At 36.7% G+C, this 20,414-nt stretch overlaps 1 protein-coding gene across 3 annotated transcripts in view; it reads right to left on the bottom strand.

The window, feature by feature from the left end:
- Positions 1–20,414, bottom strand: part of LOC136780393 (protein rhomboid-like) — a 68,592-nt gene that overhangs the window by 2,750 nt on the left and 45,428 nt on the right. For all 3 annotated transcript variants that reach the window (XM_066738710.1, XM_066738711.1, XM_066738712.1), the window contains 3 exons: positions 4,929–5,179; positions 921–1,091; positions 19–174 (listed from right to left, as the gene is read on the bottom strand). In XM_066738710.1, the coding sequence (XP_066594807.1) occupies positions 19–174; positions 921–1,091; positions 4,929–5,171 (570 nt within the window). In that variant the 5' untranslated portion in view covers positions 5,172–5,179. The remainder of the gene's footprint in view (positions 1–18; positions 175–920; positions 1,092–4,928; positions 5,180–20,414) is intronic.

Here is a 20,414-nt window from a genome sequence, read left to right as displayed (position 1 = left end):
ATTATGTAGATCTCTTACCAAATAAAGGTGTGCTAGGTGACTAGTGAGAAGAGCATAAACACCCGCTGAAGCTCCAACCAAATAAAGGCTGGGTTGCAAAAGTGAAGCACCCAAAGCTCCGCAAACTCCACCACCAAGATAAATTGTCGCGACTCCTATTCGACCTTGCTCTACCTATCGAAAAAATGGACGATCATCATTTTTATTTCTTTAACGATGGGAGGTCACCTCCTCTGTGAAGTTGCGTGTAATGCAAATTAATATTTTCTTTGTTTAAACTTTTTTTTTCATTTATCTCAAAATTGAATTAAACTTATTTTTAGATTGTGTATATGGTTTTACGTAATCCATCACACAAATGTTTTTGTAACTATCAGACAAGACTGCTATCACAATTCGTCTATCTTGTTAGAGTTAATGAAACTATTATCAAGATGAGGCTCACTAATGACATTTAAATATAAAAAAAGAATACAATTTTTTTATATCTTTTACATCATGCTCTTCTTTCTTTAAAAATATAAAAATTCATCGCCAAACTTACTAATCTCTTATTTATTAAAATAAATCTATAAAAATTAATAGCAGATAAATTTAAAACTAGACTTAACACTAATTTGTACAAGAATAACCAATCACGTATAAATAAATAGACGAAATCTGAATGCAATAATAAATAATTAATTAATCTTATTAAATAATAAATATTAAATATTCAAGAGAAGGAGCTCTTCTACAGTGAGAGTATTGGAAAGCATGCTATTAGCGTTGAAATATTCATCAGTGTGTATAGGATTTACCTAAGGGATTTTTGCATTCGTCGGGTGCATTTGGTAAAGGGAGGAAGAAAATGTTGAAAGAAAAAAGAGGATGGGTAGGTGCGTTTTATCCGGGCGAAGCAATTTAGTTGATTGGCTCACCTCGAGTGGAGTGGCCAGGACCAGCTGAATAACCACGTTGAGTGCAAGGTGGAGGGCGTTCGAGTGCAGGAGCATGTACGAGATGAACCTCCAGCCTTGGATTCGCTGCCTGGGATCGTAGACCAGCCACCTTCGTAGGGTTGCCTCATCGCCGAGGCAGTGGACGCCAATCTACGTCCCATGAAAATCTACTCAGCAACTCCTTTCACTCATTCACCCCCCAGAACCCTCCTTTTCCATCTTTAACCGAGATTTCAGAAATTCCACTGTGTCATCTTTATCAAATAATTTTTACCCAACATAATTTTATCACTGTCCTTTAAAATCTGTTAATATATTTTACATAATCCCTTTAGAGTTAATAAAATCCCTCTTTACTCCTGCGATGTTCTCGAAGAATTTTTCTCCTTTAATATATATTCAAATCTCTCCAGTAAATACTACATAATTTGGAATTTGTTCTACTAGAATCGAGGCTGCTGTTGCAGGACAATTGCAAGGTTTGTATTTAAGCGTGGGTGATTTTCTGCATGGTTCACGAGGGTTCCACGGTAAATATCGTTAAGCAGCTCAACTCGGAGAAGCCTCGGGGTGTTTAGCATTGTTTATCGAGACAGCTGCAGGCCCTCAATAGCGAGCCTTTTTAACTTTGTCGTAATCGCTTTCACCTGCATAGGTCGCATCATGTAATGCACTTTCGCGACGGGCTATTTTTATGTCACGTTTTTACGACTCTCTCCCCCGGCCAGCCATTTCTACTTGATCCCCTTGATGTACTCTCGCTCCCTTGGCTTGTTCGCGCGAAAAATATTGTTAACCCCATCTCCCCCTTTACTCTCGTCGTTCTTTTTGTAGAAATCCTCACATCTCTCTCTCTTGGTCGCGGTAGCATCGTCGAAAAAGATTTTTCACTGCAACTGCAGTCGTAATTGCAGCCCGATGCACTCGGGATACGTAGCTTTTGCCCAATCCGATTCTCGGTCCTTTGTCAAACGTCAAACGCGATCACTCGCCACTTAATCAAGCCGTTTTCGCGGTGAGCTAACAACCACCAGCCGCACCTCCGTGGCAGTTAAATGACTTGAGCCAAAGCCAAACAATGTGATAAACTTAAAATCCTAAGTCGTACTCTCGCAATCTTTTACTCTTTTACTTACAGAAAAATTGACCTCTGATTATTTTCCGGAAATTCAGGTGCTCTTGTATGCAGAGGTTCTACAGGGTGTACGTCATCCCCCCCCTTCCCTCGATAAATGTATGATTAACGTGAAATTTTGTATTTTTGCCATCAGCTATAACCCAATAAAACGTCTAAAGTGACTGAATGCAAAGTTCTTTGGGAGAGAGACAGGCCATATGTAAAATACACATTTTTTATTTTGGAACAATGAAGTTTTATGCCATTTCCTGGAGTAAAAATTCTGGCAGTTTACCATTGGATCACTCACCCTAACTTCCCAAATGTCAAAAGACACGCTCAACTTTTGATGTGAAACTCCTGTTGTGCTATATTGGTCACTTCCTCTTCAATTTTAATGCTAAATTTATAATGGATCTAAAAACTACCGATTCCTTCTTCTTTTTATAATATGAAGAATATTGCTACTTAGAAGAAATATGCATATATCGAGACACCCTGTATTTTATAAATTTTGATAAATGACTTTCAGCTCTTTTGTAGTAAAAACTTTTGTGATTAAATGCTAACCAGAAGGTGGAGTTTTAACGAACAGCAGTAAGATCCTCACCAGCGAAAATTGAGGAAAAGGAAAGAACAACTGTAGCATTTCAGGCGTCCTTTTTATTTTGATGGGTAGTGTGAAAATCTTTTTTATACATTTTTTTTACTATCAGCACAAGTGTGTGCAAGAGATAGAGAGCAGCTGAAAGTAATTTTAACTGTAGCGTGTTTCCAAGAAAAAATTTCAAAATTGATATGTTGTATTGAAAATAGGACATCAAAGTAGGATTGTTAGAGATTTAAATGCAGCTCAATCGTTTTTTAAGCTATGGGGCTGACTATGCGTTCACAAAAAGCTATTTTTTCCATGTAGCTATGTTATTTAATTCAGTGTGGCTTAAACATTCTTTTTTTGTCTGGCTTAGCCTCGTTTCATTGGTGGACAGAATCTGTTCGATTTGCGACAGTTTCTCCGATTTAGCGCATTGCGAAAAATCGAAAACATTTGTCAGCTCTCGTATTGTAGTTTCGGCAGACAGTTTCGCTTAAATGTTTGTAGTTTCCACGTTGCTGATACAGCAGAGACACCCCACTCTCTGGTACTTTCCCGCGGAATTATGCGGGCGTACGAACCCTCCGTTACAGAATTTCATTCAGCTTCAACATGTTAAAATAAATTAATCTCACGTATTCACCCCATTGATAAAAGAAAAATTATTGCTCTTTGTTTCTGAAATTATAAACAATAAGCATAGCTATTGCAAATTACAATCGATTAAATTTTTAAATAATACTATTTTAAAAAACTTGTTTATATGTTTTATTAACAATGAAAAAATGAGAAATTGTCGATGAATTATACGTTTCATTAAAATAAATGTATAATATTGTTAATGAAAGTTTGAAAAGGGATTTATTTTTATTTAAAAACTTTTACATTGGAGAGAAGCAAATTTTGTTTTTTTTCTTTGATTTTCTTTTCTAACGATAACATACAGCTTCACCACTATTTTCTCCTTATGTGTAGTGTTTCAACTATCTAGAAAGCAATCTATTTGCTTTTCTTCCTCGTTGAAGGTTGAAGATTTCTGGTATAAGGTACGTATAAGGTAGGGGAATAGAAAGGTTGGCTTGGGATGGCTTTTAACATATTGTAAAGGATGGGGAGGGGTGGTATTATTGGGTTATCTCTCTGTATACCTTGTATACTAATATCTATTTCCAACGACCTGGAGAACGTTACGTATACTTGCACCAAGCTATCCACGTCCTACAACTTTCCCAACCTCTTTTTCACTCAGCTCCAAGCTAAATTGCAACATCGGAGCTCGCACCCTGCATTTCGCGAATTAGGAACACATTTAACTCGCTGCTTTTAAGTTTATGCACTTTCGAAACCACAATTTCCACCACCGTCCCTGCCTTATCTACCAGAAAAGTCGAGTAAATATATTCTGCAAAGCATATCAGCTTTTGCATGTCCTTGAAGATAGTCTAGCTTTTTCTAAATAGTGGTTTCTTGCCTGTGATTTTAGATTAAAAAATTGATTTTCATTTTTACCAACAATTTCAGTTGATCAACTTAATTAAATTTTCACGTTACGCGTCGGATTCTTTCATAATTGCTTATAAGTGATTGGCGAGCTTATTAAATTCCTTGTAACTGAAAAGTTAAGTTTTGAGATAAGCTTAGAAGTTGGGAGCGTAGACTAAATGCTACACCCTGTATAATATTATGCTAATTCAATTTATTGTTTAATTCATTTTTATCTTATTTCAGGAGATTCACCAAGGCGAAATTGAATTTTTTATTGGTTTGACTCGGCTGAATTTTCAAAGGTCACTGAAATTGACTAGTAAGATTATGGAAAATCCCGAACTCCCAGTTTAGCGTAATCGATTCCCACAAGTGCGGCAAATCTCAAATTTTGTCGAGAACTATTGTCCCTTAAGTTCCCTCCGGAGAATTTGGGACTTTGTCAGATCTGAGGAAGTTGAAGAAGTCGGAGTAAACAGCCAGGTAAATGAACACAAAAATAACATATTCGAATTGTGTGGTCGTAGGTGCGAGCAAATCTTGAACTTTTGCTAAATTTATTACGTTCCTATTTATGATATTTTATTCTATATCTCTTAAATCAATCACAAACCATTAAAGATCCTCAGAGACTTTTATAATTACCTTATCTTTCATTCGTGTATATATTAATTGCCACTAATGACTATAATTTGTTAACATTTGTGTTTTAATATTCCTAAATGACATTTAGCATGGAATTTCGAATTCTCGATGAAGAAAAGTGGAAATTTATTTTGAAAATGTTTACCTCGATGATACTGATGCAGATCATCAAGTAAGGCGGTCGTATTCGAAAGTTGGGTTTCCTGGTAGGTAACGGGTACCGAGATATTGGTCTGGTCGTGACATCCTCATCCTGTTTCCTGTAGGAGGACGTCACGATTATCGGGGACTCGGGCGAATATGGCGAGTCCACGTATGTTACATCAGTAAAATCCGAGATCGTCGACAATGTTGGCGAAGCTTCCAACAAGGCTGCCTCGGCATCCATTCTGCCACCTGGAAATATAGAATAAGTACTAATTAATTATACATAAAGATTTCTACATCAAAATATAAATTTTTCAACATTATAGTGAGTCTATGTAAATTTAAATCTACTACTTCATTTATAACTCATATTTTACACCTTTTTAAGTTGCGTGCAGATTAGTCTTCAGCTCACAATCAGCTCGAACTATATATACAGAAACTTTATTTGAAATGCAAATCAAGCTACTTAAATTATGGAAAATTCTCTAATCGTTAGGTACCTTTTTATATTTTTGCAAGCTATATATTTATCTATTCATTGCATACCGTAATTAGGTCATGAACAGCGATATAGCTTTCATACTGCTAAACTGAATGGTGGTATATCCCTATAAAGTCCACTGAGACTAGTCTACGTTTATAACATAGTATTAATACGTTATAACATAGACGACTTAGCGAAGCTAGGGGATCTTACATTTGTTTTTAACGAACACATTTTGCTTCGTCAAAAAACGTCAATTTAATCCTTAATCCTCATACTTTCTTAATTACTATACTTTGTAATTTAGGACCTAATGCGTTAGAGTACTTATCAGTGGGAAGCGGGAAACGGTTGGATATGACCAACTCTTGAGAAATTTGGGGAATTTTGGTTTGTTTGTTTAAGATTCATAGGCTCTCCAGTATCTCAAAATGCAACAGGAGGATCACTAGTTGGCACAGAGCAAGCTTCACTCGTATCTACCTACTTATACACTCCAATTCTGAAATTGTCTTCCTACGCGGATGTTCCAGGCATATTCTTGTCCAAATGCCGAGCTTTGTTATTCCAAATTATAACCCCAAAGTCAATGACCTTAAGTAGTAATTCAATTTCACGTATCTAATTCATATTTATTATCAGTAAAATCTCAATAATCGATATATTATGTAATTTAATGAACAAGATATAAGTACAAACAGAGGTTAAGATTTATTTCCATGGTGCTCGATATAAATAAGTTTACTGATCGATTGTTTATCATTTTCCTTTAAACGCAAAATCATATTTGTTAAAATTTTAATGCATTCGAATGTTGTTCTCTCTCTTTCTTATTAGTAGACGGCATGATAATGGAGAGAAGTCACTAGAATTTAGGAAAAAGAAATGATTCTCTTATTTCACCTACGTAGGCAGGATTTATAGGTCAACTTAGCACGTAGGTCCATTTCAATTTTCGCAGTTGGTTTGTAGGTTAACGAAGTCCAAGAGATAGTTTTGCTCGTATCTACCTGTATTGGTGATTTGACTAATTGTCAAAGCGTGACTAAAGCCTTGTTATTGAACATTGTGCTGACTACTAACGAGATTGGCTCCTTGACTCTCTATTAATTATTCTGCCAGGATTCATTATGTTCATCGAATTGCAACCACAAAATAGATAATTCAGACACTCATGCAGTTAAGAAACAAATCGAATTGCGAGGCTTGACAGAAATAATGGATGAGAAGAGGACGAAACAGTGATAATCGAGAATGAAGAAAATTAGGAAGGTTTTAGGACTAAATAGGTACACGAGATAGCCATGGGAGAGAATGAGGTGACGAGATAGTTGATTGGAAAAGGTAGGGTGGAAAGAATAGAGGTCGGTGCATGGAAGCACTCTGGAATTTACCATTCGGAAAACTCGATACGAATTGGCGAAGCTGATACGAGTGCCATACAACGAAATGGTGGATTGCCAAGCGCGACCGAGTCGTTTAGCGACCAACGAGGATAGTTCGGCTTGGCTCGGTTCGCTTCGGCTTCCTGGGAACCTATAGCAAAGACCACATCCTCACTCGACCCAAACGAGCCCAATAATTCAGCGAATTCTATGCTTGCTTGAACCGAACTTCAACACAGAACAGAACACAAACCGAACAAAGAGATTTCAAGAACGAATGAAGAGTCACGCGAAAGGGTTGGCCTGTAGACCACAACTTCAGCTCTCCCACTATAGTCTCACTCATCCGAACACAAAGCCTCGCGAAACTTTGCCTCTAAACACTATTCTCATTTGCTTGCATTCCCAATATTTTTTTATCTACGTATTGTGTTGGGTATTATATTATTTTCCCACACGTAAACACATTTATGCTGCTTGAGTAATTTTATTGATATATAAATGATGAAAAGACGAAATATAGAGAAGTTTTTGCAGAGAAATGGGATGAGCACTATTGAGCACCGATGGGCAAATAGAATAAAGTTCGTTTGGTAATAAAGCAAGCGAAGGATTTTCGTGTCTATGGACGAACAGTTGGTGAAGTGGTGCGTGCGGTTCTCGTTAATCGTGAGGAAAGTTTGCTGCTGGAGCTGCTTAATGAAGCATTGACGTGTCCAGCAACCCACGTACCTGTCCGCACATAATTAACTTAAAGCCGTCCGTTGTGGCCTTCTACAATAATATAACTTAGCTAGCTACCTGTTCAACATAAATCATCTGTGATTCTTTCACATAATAAATTATATGATTTGGTATTACTGTTGTTTAATGAATATTTACTTCAAATTGAAATGAATCACTTTTGTGATAAATATACAGAACGGTGTAATACTTTGTTGTTAATTAGATATTGAGACGCGGTTGAATAATGCGCGATTAAAAAATATTCGAATAGTAAAATTAATTAGCACACGGTTTATAAAGAAACATGATTAAAAATGTGGAATATATCGTGAGAAATAGGATAAAATATTCCAGTCAGTTTAGAAGGAGAGTTTTCGTAAAAATTTTGTGCCTGAAAAAGAACAAAGATCCTTATGGAGAAAGTGCCCTAACAAATTCAGAAGGAATGATTAGCATATTCAAGACTGTCTCTGGCGAGACAATTGGTCCTTGTAGGCCAAGCTCCTCCTGCATAATGCAGGAAGACCGCGCTTAACAATAGGAACTTAGAAGCCGACAGCAATAAATATCAGGCAATTAATCAATTATTTGGACGATGACGATGGAGGCAATGCTACATGCCCAATGGATTCATTAATTTTCAGGGATGTTATTATCGACTTCCTGTCATAAGCCTTTGACATCGCCAAATCCCGCCGAGATCCGGTTAATTCGAAATTGACTGCTGCTGCTTTGTCAAACCGTACAATTCAATGTAGTAAAAATACCGAATATTAATTTTTTCTCTTTTTAATTTAACAATATTCCATCGTTAAAGATATAACTGTGACGCAATATGGTTTTGTTAACCAATTTTACTTATTAATATTTATCTAAATTTTTATAATTAAAACGATAAAATTAAACATGTACCAATCACCATAAATAAACATTTTATACGATGAGTAAAAACTTTAATTGTATATATAAGAACATCTAACTTAAGATACTAAGGAATAACTATCAAATCAGCAAGGGGAGGAATAGAGAAGAGAGAGAGAGAGAGAGAGAGGCTAATATACGTCCTTATGGCAAATGTAACTTTACTGCGCTGCAGTACGAATAGGGCTAGTGGCTTCGTTAATAATAATATTTCATATTACTCGGTGTACTCCACATTCCCCCTTTCTATAGTATACTGGAAGCGAGAATTTAATTTTTTGAAAAGAGAAATGCAGTTTTAATATGAACGAAATGAAAATAATTAAAAGAATTCGTTTTATTTTCATTTTTCTTCTATCTGATAATTATTTTTATGATTACTTTGACATTTTTCGCCTCTTTGTATTTTTTTTTTCCATACAAATAAAATATATCCCTCCCTAAATTTAACTCCCCCCTCTCCCCTACTTCCCTTCCTCTCTCTGGAAATTGCTACATAGAAGCGCATAAAGGTAAAGCTTCAAGCTTGAATTCAAGCTGACGGTGGTAAAAGGGACGGGTTTTGGTATCCTTTGTCGTTCCACGTGTCTGAGCTTCTCGTAATTGGCTGGTCAGACCGGAAGTAGCGTTTAATTAGTTAAATGACTGAACACCACTGACACTAACGCGGGAATACTATCTCTCCAAGAATCTTCTCATTTTTTCTCTGGAATTCTATTTAAGAGGAAGCCAAGATAAAAGATGAGGATAGATGTGGAAGAATCTAATGAAAAAATAGAATCTAACCTGAAATTTGAGGACATCTGCCAAATAAGTATAACTAACATCAGCAAATGTGCCTTGTACAGATAGCTCCTCTCCAAACTTGTGTAACTTTCCAGTTTTGCTTTTCATTAAAAAAAAAATATCCAACTATTATTCAACAACGTTAGATATACAAGCATCTGTAAGAAAAGAGGTGAAGAAAAATGATGACTAGGAAAGTGGTGGGGGAAACATTGGATCCTCCCGACTATAAATTTAATCCTTGAAATGGATTCTTTTGAAAATTTGTATTCCTGTTAAATTTAGCACTTTGCAGCAAACCCTCGAATTGTTGTATGTTTATTCGAAATATGAGAACTCTGACAAATGTGCAAGATGCTAAAATACTTTTAAGGTGGAGACGAGTAGGGGAAGCGAATGGTAGAAACTCGTTAAATTGTACAATGTAGAGACTAATGGTAGTCTTTTTTACCTTTTCATGTGTCGTAATGGAGAAATGGCGTCATAAATCAAGTTTCACGTATTATAGCTACAAGGCTCGCGCACGAACTCTCAGCTTGTAAGTGGAAGATGAACTTCCGACTCGTCAAGTTTATGTGAATTAGCTAACGGAAATTCAAAATTGTCAAGGAAGTAGAAGCGAAATGCCGTGGTACGTTAATTGCACTAGCGACATTACGAATTTCATTGTCCTTAACTACTGAAATGCCCTTTACTGCCGAGGAAACAATATTTCTCGCGGGTATACTATACTATACTCTGCACACGAGTAGCATATATAGCAAACTTTGTCCGCTACATCAAGAATAGTCAAAAATTCATCATATGTTGATCAACAAGTCTCATTCCTGTCAACCTGTTGTAATTTTCCTAATTATAACTCTCGTATGCTTCAACTTTTATCATTTTTTCATTTCGCATTTACCAAGCAAACTTTTTGAACAATGATAACATCAAACAACTGCAACAATACCAGCGTGCGCAAATTTGGAATATTTTGTTGCATAATCAGACCGAAAGTAGATTTAAATAACAATATTTTTTCCTTAAATTCAGCTCACAATTAGACCTTTTTTCTTCTTTTTTAATTCTCCCACTTTTTTCTACACAAAAAATTGAAATAATGAAAAAGTTCGTAACTGAAAGTTAATTCTAGAAGGTTGAAATGCACACAAGGAGAATCTCTGGAGTATTTTGGCCTACTACCACTATACGTGCGTCTAGCCAGTATTCAGTAGTTCGTGGTAGGGCGTCCCAGCACTCTCGCAGGAACACGCAGCCCACGTAGGTATTTGCAAAGTTACAAGGAACCTAAACTGAGCTAGCCTTACTAGCATCCGTTTCACTGTCAGTTAAACTCAATCGCAGAAAGCTAAAAAAAAAAACATTAGCAATCCTTCCCTTCCCTAATACATTTCAACGTTCTCCAATTAACTTTGGCAATTACGAACTTCCAAAATACTTTAATTAAGTATAAAATAAGGATTTTCACAGTAATCAAAAAGAAGGCGTTGAATGAAAGAGATTGTTGGGTAGGAGAGAAAATTTTGAAGAAGCTGCAGTTAAGCTTGTCGACTAGTCTCATCTTAGAACATTTCAAGTATAATGGTCATGATAGCTCACAGTTGACTGGAATGCTTTTAAGAAATTTTACTTCCGTTTCGTAAGATGGAGACTAACGCTCTAGGAGAGCTGACAGAAACTTGGCGGTGTTACCAGACTTTACAGTATTGCCGATAAAATGTCGAAAGCTAACGATCGTAACTTACGTAAACGTCCCGCCAACTCCTGCTCAAGATTCCTTTCCTCTTCGTTCACTTTAAAGAGTTCAATAACCAAATAATTTACCAAATAGATTCAAAATCAAACCCTAATAATTCATTTACTTGCTACATGGGATCATAGTTGAAATCTACGGGTATGCTGAATGGACATTGGCGTAAATATTATAAAATAATAATAGTAAAATAAGTTCCGTATGGCAAATCAAGAAATTGGATTTTCTTCTCAATTATTTCAACTTAGACTTCATCGTAGTCTAGTATAGCAGAAGAGAGAACAAGAATAGCTGGCAAAACGATCCATAGAAAAGGTTAAAGGTCGTCGTTTGGTCCTAAAAGTTTGAGGATGTGAGGCAAGAAGATAAAGTTTGATCGTTCTCCAGTTAAATGGAGTTTAGCTTATTTTATTTCTGTTAATTCTTTTCATAGAAAATTTCCTACAATAAAAAATGAGAAATATATGCGTGAGGAAAGGTAGGATCTCTTTGCTCATAATGATTTTTATATATCTCTTCCTTTTCTCGATTTACAGAATTTGGCGAATCTCGCAGGTCCCCTAGACTTTCCTAAGCTTTTCCGACAAACATCCGAGCTCGTCTCGGTGGAATGACCCGAGGAAAAAATTCAATCTTCCCCCAATGCGGAGGGCTATCGCGTTAGATGCGCTCCGTTGAATATACGAGGAGAGGCCAGGCTGCAATCTCACCAGACCTGAAATAGCCAGAAATATTTTGGTAATGCCACTTCTGCCCCTCGGAACACCTTTCCTTCCATCATTTCATTTGATCGTTCGTGAAATATTATCACTTACAACGATATCGCCAACACTCGCCTCAACATTCCCTCGAATCTCTTCCAAACCGATATTTCTCAACCAATATTTTTCCAGTACCATACTAAAACGTAATCTCAAGTATTTTATTACCACAACGAAATACATTAAACAGATAAATATATTCGATTAACTTCACTTTTGGAATATGCAAAAAAACATAATAGATTTCCATTTAGGGAAACGTATTCATGACCATGAAACCTAAAAAAAAAAACATAGAATTTCAGATAAAGAAGTAATGGCCATTTATATCCTTATAAGCTGTGATTTCGAGACTTAAAATTAATAAGAAGCCGGAAAGGACTAAAATGAAGATATAAAAACCGAATTTATGATTTACCACTGAGAGGATTGGCGTATTCTTGAAAAAAAAAAATAAAACCAGAGAGCTGCCTGGTAAAATCCGTCGTTTATCGGTGCTTGGAATTCTTAAAGAGTCTGTGGCTGATGAAAATCTGAATTTTAGTAATCTGCAGGAAAAAGCTGCAGTGCGTTTTAGAGTCGTAAAGTGAGCATGGAGGCTGTCGTGTTCGGCCAACAACAGCAAGAACAACAACAGCGACAACGGCAACTCGAGCCAGTAGCAATGGATCGTAAACGTCCAATGACAGAACCGTTTCCTCCTAGCTACTCGTAAGGACCTTAATGTCACTCGTAATTTTCATGTCCGCATCCATGAAAAAAAGGTCTCAACCCCTCCTACCCACTCTCTCCCTCTCTCTTCCATGCGTCTCCTTAATAAGTGAAAGAAACGAGAGGGAGGGGGTGAGTAAAGAAGAAATACTGAAGAAGACAACCAAACTACCTCGAAATAACTGGACGTTATCCTTTTATGCCCGCATTCTGCCATAAAAGACTTTTTCCAAAGCTCCGGTTGCTCTGCTAACAAAAAATTTTTATAAATTGATACTTAATGGCAAAAGCTTCGAGTGTTCCCAAACATTTGCTTGTCATAAAAACGTGTTTCATTGAATTTTTTTCTTAATTTAACTCGTTATCAATAATTGTCCATTGAAATAATATAACTCTGTTTAATACAATGGAATGGTTGAATGTTAAGGTATTGATTGAGCACTAATATACACAAGTATCGGAGGGAAGTTGGATGACGGATGTATCGAACTTGCAAAGTTTAATCTGTTAAAATTACTGGGCTTTGTAAATGCAAAGTTTGTCCAAGTATGCTGGGATAGAGTGGAGAGGGTGGTGTATCCGGAAATACTAACTGTAATAAAGTGTTTAATCAGTTGGCGACGTGGTACGTATCCGCGTTAGAATCGTTCGGAAATTACGTGCATTAAGTCGAATAACATAACAGCTTGCAATAACAACTGCTTTTAGTATGGTAATGTGGTCCTGCCACAGGCATTAAATGCAAATGTTACTAAAATGAAATAGAAATTGTACTCATGGCATGCTAACAGTAAAACTGTTCCTGCTGACCATTTTCTTAATCACTTAAAATGGATTACACAAGTCCCCTCCACTACTTTTTACCTCCTTCCCAATCGCTCCCCATTAACAAATACCCTCGACTTCATTTTATTCAATTAAACTCTTCTGTTTTTAACATACTCGTGTCAAATTGCAAGAGTTTCGTAAATACCTTTCAGCCTCGTGTATTATCCATTACGTAAATTAGTAGTTTATTTAAAATTCGATAAATTCGCTCACACTGCAAGAAATGATTGAAAAAATCATTAATCAAACAACGAACAGGCGAGTACTGAACGTATAACGATTAAGTATATATGTATAAATCTGTGTATTAATTTGTTGCAATCAGAAACAACAAAAGTGATGAAAATTTATCGTACGACTCAATTATTTGAATGCAATATATGGCTTATGGCTGAAACGGGTGTTTTCGAAGGAAACAATGTAAAATCGTTATAAATTTTAATATGCAAATTTGGTTGTTAGACATGTCAAGTGTTTTGCCACGATAGTAAGCATGACACGACGCGGTGTTGCATCACGTAACGCAACATCACGTGTACACACGGTGATTTTAGGAAAGCACATCGCAGTATGGTGGCATATATATACACACTTAACATTACAATAATACCGATATTGCTTCAATAATCATTTCTCCGTCAAGGTATCAGCTGGTTTGCCCCAAAGTGTCTTCCCACTCGTATGGATTCACTTATATACAGTCACTTGTCGTTGTTACGTTTTCATTAGAAAACTGCAGGAGCTTCGCCAAAACCATAAAAGCTGCTACAAAAGGTTCTGAATAAAAAGTAATGGTGGAGATTGGTCTCAACCATCACAAGTCTCAAACGTTACATTTAACTTTATGACCCCGTCATTGGATGAAAATAAAACTACCTATCTTTGCCACTATTAGCCACTGTAGTTTAGTTTAAAGTTCCCAGCGCGGGTTATTATAAAGAGTTTACGATTTTACTTTTCATTTTAAATCAACTCGGTTAGCCTTGTGTAACTATTGAATCAACCTCTCCCGTTGTAATTAATAAGATAAAAAGAATAGCAACAATAAAATTATACAGCGTTTAATGGGGTTGGTTACACGTACGATAGAAGTACGATTGGGGCTTAGTCGTGGAAGATACACAGCAGTCTAATGATAGGATTAAAACAAGCAAGACATTACGTAGATTGAGAGTAACAAAGAGCAATGCGAAACGGTCTGATTGGGGAAGTTTGGGGTTGGCGAGGATTGCTCTGCATTGGTTAGGATCGATTTCGAAAACGCGCTCTGCCCCCACGTCCTCGCCGCGCCGGTCCAATCTATCGTGTGGCACCGCCGTTGCAGCCCACCCCCTTTCCGCACCGCCCCTCAAATCCTCTCTTTGAAAATGTATAATACCCCCGTAGATTCTCCGCCGGCGAGGATATTGACAAAATGGAAATAGCAAGAGCACCGAACGAGTTGCCCTAGAATTTATGCACGGACTTTGAATCTGGCTTCGAGTATTTCGAGCTTGGTGGACTTGCAATTACTGCTTTCCACTGCGAACCTTACACCCCCCCCCCCCCCCCCCCCCACTGTGCGTCTCTCTCCCTCTCTCTCTCTCTCTCTCTCTCTCCTTCCTCGAACCAAAAAATCATACAGCATCCGCACAATGAGAATCGTAGACTCGTAATTTTTGTTTACCTATATACGATTCCACATCGAACTTTCATATCTCCCACCAAAAAGTATATAATAACCGCACTTACACTATTCTTGTATTTTAGAATTTGGCTCATAGCGAAATGTTTAATGATTCGCAAGAAAATGCTTTGTTTTCTATTTATAATTTTGATTCCCTTTAATCCCTCCAGAAGGTCTTTCCAAGGGCTTATCGTTAATTTTCAGAAATTTCTTTATTACGTCAGATTGCACTTTAGGTGTCGTTTGTAAGTGTAACTTTTATGAAGGTTAAAATAAAGATGAGCTAAGAAATGCAAAAAGATACTGCTCGTCAGAGAAAGGAAGTAAATGCTGCTTTTACGGTAACTTTTATCGTTAACGGTCCCATTTTATCGTCCATTATCTCCAGCACTGTTGCTATAGCAATACTTAGCATAATTCTATATTCACGAAAAAGGACCAGAGTGAAAGGTAAGAGGTGAAACGTACGGATAGACCCAGGTGGATCTTTATTTTCTATAAGAAGCAGCTTTTCTACGAGTAGACGACTGTATAATTTATGCTTTCCACGCTTCGAAGCTAATCTCCACAAGAGATTTCTATACATAATACAACAATTAATTTATTATCAATAGTGATGCTATTATCCAATATTAACCACAGCTGTAATCACCGTTTAATACCTTTAACACAGTTTTTACTCGTCCTTCGTAGTTGTAGAATAATAAATCTAATCGCTTTTTGGTAAATTAGTCCGCCAATATTTTTCCTCTTATATGTGTACGTTTTAAATAAATATATAATCCTGTGAAATGCCCCGTTCAATTGACCCCTCGTAAATTTTCTATCCAAGCCGAAAATAAAAGAGGAGCAATATTCGAACTCATTGATTTTTCCAAATTTGCCTCACTTTGCCATTTCGCGTAACTTTATTTTCTATTCGGCCACTGGTAGATTTTCAATTCTCATCGTTACTATTATAGCTATGTGAAATTGTTCCAATTTCAATCACACTCGTAATAACAATAAGGAGGTTTGCAGAAAACTCTACAAGTTTCAGAAAATTTGGTTGGCGATCGATATAATTTAAGCATAACTCATTTCGTAATATATAAACGATAAATTATTTGATTTGGCTGGTTAAAAATTAGCGCGTCGATAAAACTTTTTAAATTGGATAAAGTGTAATCTCTTGAGTGTCGATATCAGGCAATTGGATCTTTCTGCTGGTAATTCTTTAGCCCCGGATAATTCACTTTTCCGTGTAATGGGAATTCTATGTATAGGTATAGAATAACAAGAAGATGAGAATGGATAGTTTGGAGTCGGTGTCCATGGATAGAAGCGGCCTAGAAATTGGAAGCAGGAGTAAACGAAGGATGTGAGGGAAGAGCGCGGGGACGGGGAGGAGTAAAGGAAAGGTTCGTCGAGCCGGAAGCGAGTCTGGCTTGAAAATAGAGTAAATTAATAAGTTTGGCAAGTGGCCAGGAGGATCTTTGGTCGCCAGATGGGAGTGCTTTCTTCCTCCTCTCTTTGCTCTTCCTCTCTTCTTCAGTTTCTTCTTCTGCTTCCCTCGTCGAAACTTGGACTTGGAATTCCAGCTGCGCGAGGGCCTGAAGATTCGCGCAAATCATAAATGTAACAGGCTGCTTCATCGTAAAACTAGCATCTTTACATTCCCGAAAAGGAAAAACCGATTCGTCTTGGGCTGTCAACATTTTTATCTTCGGTAACCCCCACCCCTATTTCCCATTTCTCCCGCTCTTTGCCCCCACCCCCTGCCCCACTTACGACTTATCACTCTTTCGACGCGAATGTATCGAGCCAACTCGAAAACATCGTAAATCGCTTGGGACTTTTATGGAAATTCGCCTAGCAAACGACACTGAGTGAGCGTGAAATACATTCCAGCTCGCGTCATTGTAAAACTTGAATATCGCGCTTTCTTCACCCTGCGCTGCTGAAATCTCGAATAATCTTTCTAAAAAATGTTCGCCCATTAAATTTATAGCATAAAACTTGAAGAACGTTCAGCTGGGATTTCGCACGAATCGCTCACTGGTTTGTTGCTTCGTAAAAGCGTTTAAACATTGAAAGTAATTGAAATGTCATACTGTACTATATAACATTATACAGTGTGCATATACTATAACTACTTGAAAGTTGTTTTATTGTTTGGGGACGGTAAATCTCGACAGGAATAACGCACGAGTCCAGCTGGAAATTAGAAACTACGGCATTGAATAGTTTGTGTCGTCTCGAGAGAATAACGAGTCGGCAGATAATTAACGTTACAGCTATACAGCAACAGGACCAAACGGGATTCAATCGGATGAAGGCAGGTGTACATTTTCTATTTAACAATCGTGCCAAAACAATACGCCATTCCTACTCGGAGACTAATCTCTTCTTCCCACCTCATAAACTATATCCTCGAAATTCTTTGTTTTACCATCGATGGTCATGCTTGAACGATGCATTAAAGAATGAATTATATCGCTTATGTGACAGTGACGTCTCATAGCTATTATTGATTAAAACATTACTTTTGCTGTATAAATAGAGAACTGTGCACTATGCATACACCCTATATAGTATAGAGGCACAGACGTAAGAAAGTGTTCCAACTATTGTTGTAGAAACTCCTTTCAATATCTGTATATTCAAATAAGATATCTCACGCTATAAATTAATATCTCTTATAATTAAGTGGATATATTAATTTTATATTGTAACTACACACACAGTAGCTTACATTCTATATATATATATATATATATATATATATATATTATTTAATAATACTCATCATTATGACATTACCTTTCGAATAATAATTTTAAAAGAGAATTTAAGAGACAAAAATCTGAATAAAATGTTTGAAACTCGCGAAAATAAATTGATAATTATTATTTGGTATTAATGATCGAAGCTAGAAAAATAATGAGTTAAAGCAGTAATTATTATAATAATTGGAAGTTCTGTATGGTATCAGGATTTTAACTGGACCATAAAATTCTGATTTCCAGATGAAGAGGGATGATCACGTATTTTCCGAGGGTGCTGATTTCGAGCAAGGGCGAGAAGGAAAGGGCGTGGTTGTAGTCTCTTCTCCGTTGTGAGCGGGTAATTAACGCGAGTACGCGTGAGGCGTAAAGACAAGGCGTGCGCGGCTGTTAACGGAACTCGGTATATAGATTTTCATCCAACTCATGATAATGAACACGCGCCAGTGCCCAGTACATTTCACCGAGCAATGATCACGGTCAGACTACCCCACTACTCTCTCTCTCGTATACCCTTCTTTTAAACCCTTTTCGAGCTTTCACCCTCGCCATCTGTTTATCTCATATTCTCACACTGACTAATGCAAGCCTTCGTCATAATAAAACACACCCGCGCACTTGAATTCATCTCGACTATATTGTAGTATATATATATATGTGTAGTTTAATTTTTGTTTTCACGACTCGAGTCTCTTGTTGATCCCTCTTGCTTTAATTAATTTTCTTTCACTACTGTTATTCGCACTAGACGCTCCAGCACAATCGCATATAATTGCACGAGGCTTTAGACAAACGTTCCCCTCTATTAATTAACAGATAACCCTGCAAATAGAATTTGAAGTTGAAATTTTTACAAATGTAGGTAATATATAGTAAGGTATAGTGGACTAAATGTCAAATTAGATTATATAGAGATTGCTTTTTTCGAACAATATTTTATTATTGTTATCAGCGATATATTAATTCTACATTAAATATCGTATTTTTAAAATTGATAAATCTTTCTACATGAATTATTAATTTTATTTGTAGAAATTATACGCAATTTATTTTTCAGGAAATACGAACGTTTTCATTTTCCCAGCGAATTGCTGATGCATAATAGCCAACCTAGTCGGTCGTTGCTGGTGCGTAAAAAAAGTGCTGAAAAAATGCCGCAAAATTGGTGACAATTTTTCGCGCCTCAAACCATCTCCCTTTTGGTAATTATCAAGTTGGGAGAGTATTACCAGTAAACAATGGATTCAGCTTTAACCTTTATTCACCGGGAAAATGCACGTGATCACCTAAAAGAATTGTTCGTAAAATATACACTTTAGAAACATGAGATGATAAAGATACTCTTTATTTCTTCCCACCCTCGATCCATTCACTCATTTAGAATTATTACTGGAATAATGTACTGCATGAAATAGGAGCTAGTAACCTTCAATCATAAAATATATGATAGAAATGAGGTAACTACAAATATTTGCATTGAAATGAAAGAAATCTGTTTGATCTTGTAAAAAGATAGGGATGAAGGGGAAAAATAAGGCAGTATCAAGGAGAAAAATTGGAAAATTAAAAAGAATTTTCGAAGAAACATGTAAAATTTCATTGCGTATGCATACGTGTTAATGCGTGCGTAGGTGTATGCGTGTTGCGCGAAATGTGAAGGGAGTGCCAAAGAAAGAGAAAAAGCTACAAAAATAGAAAACGAATAGGCACCAAGTACTTTCAACTTTTAGAGCATCCCGGAATTGCGAAACTTTGTCGATTTTTATGACGGCGTAAAACGAGATGCGTGCCAGGTCGGGCCCGTTTGAAGAAGTTTTCTTTGGAGAAAAAACGCGTGAAAAGCGAGTACAAAGGTTTTCGAGTATAAATTTCCAGATTCTACAGGCGAGTGAAAAAATAGTGTTCGCCTGAGTTTGGCACTGCTTCGCTTGTATAAACGAATTTACAAACTGCAGAGCGAGGAAGTGAGTAGGAATCCTGGAAATCTTCGGGAAATAATTGCTAAAGTTAAGTGGAGATTCGCATTTTTTGAGTAAGATTCCAAAGTCGAATGGTGATAATGAAAAAAGAAGAATTTTTTAAAGAAAGTTGATTATGATCGACGCGAATTTTATTGTTTTAGATAACATGGAGAGGGATAGCATTATGTCAGAAAGCGAAAGGTGCCGTACATGCAGCGTTGAGAGTCCAGTCATATATCATGAATAATAACTATATAGTTTAAAAAAAATCCTTCGGTAGAAAAATTATTAATCAATATATGTCTATAATTTCCTTCAAATTACATGTGCACTTAAATAAATTCTAGAAAACACATCTATATGTTATCTTAGGAACTTGTAATTGGATTGCCTTGTTAATTAAAAAACTGTAACGTAACGTTTTTTTGGGACAATAAAGTTTGGATTGGATGTACTAATTGAATTCTCATTTCGAAAGATCAGACAAAGTCGTACGAGTAAGACACACAGAGCGAAAGGCTTTTAATAAGAAAATAGAACGTCATTGTTAATCCCACACCAAAGTGAATTTACAGCTTTTGGTGTTTGCGAGGTGCTCAGATTCCATGAGTGAGTAAACGCATTGTCGCGCTTTAATCCACAGAAAAGACAAATAAAGGACTCACGCAGCGGAGAGAAACTTAATCGAACCTCCTTTCTCCAGAATAATTTTCAACTCGCTTAAGGAAGTT

Source organism: Prorops nasuta, unplaced genomic scaffold (assembly GCF_024137725.1).
Source record: "Prorops nasuta isolate Cenicafe-Biocafe unplaced genomic scaffold, Cenicafe_Pnas_1.2 PNAS00019, whole genome shotgun sequence".
NCBI classification, from domain to species: domain Eukaryota; kingdom Metazoa; phylum Arthropoda; class Insecta; order Hymenoptera; family Bethylidae; genus Prorops; species Prorops nasuta.
The sequence above is the reverse complement of the archived record's forward strand: the minus strand, read 5'-3'. Positions and strand labels throughout refer to the sequence as shown.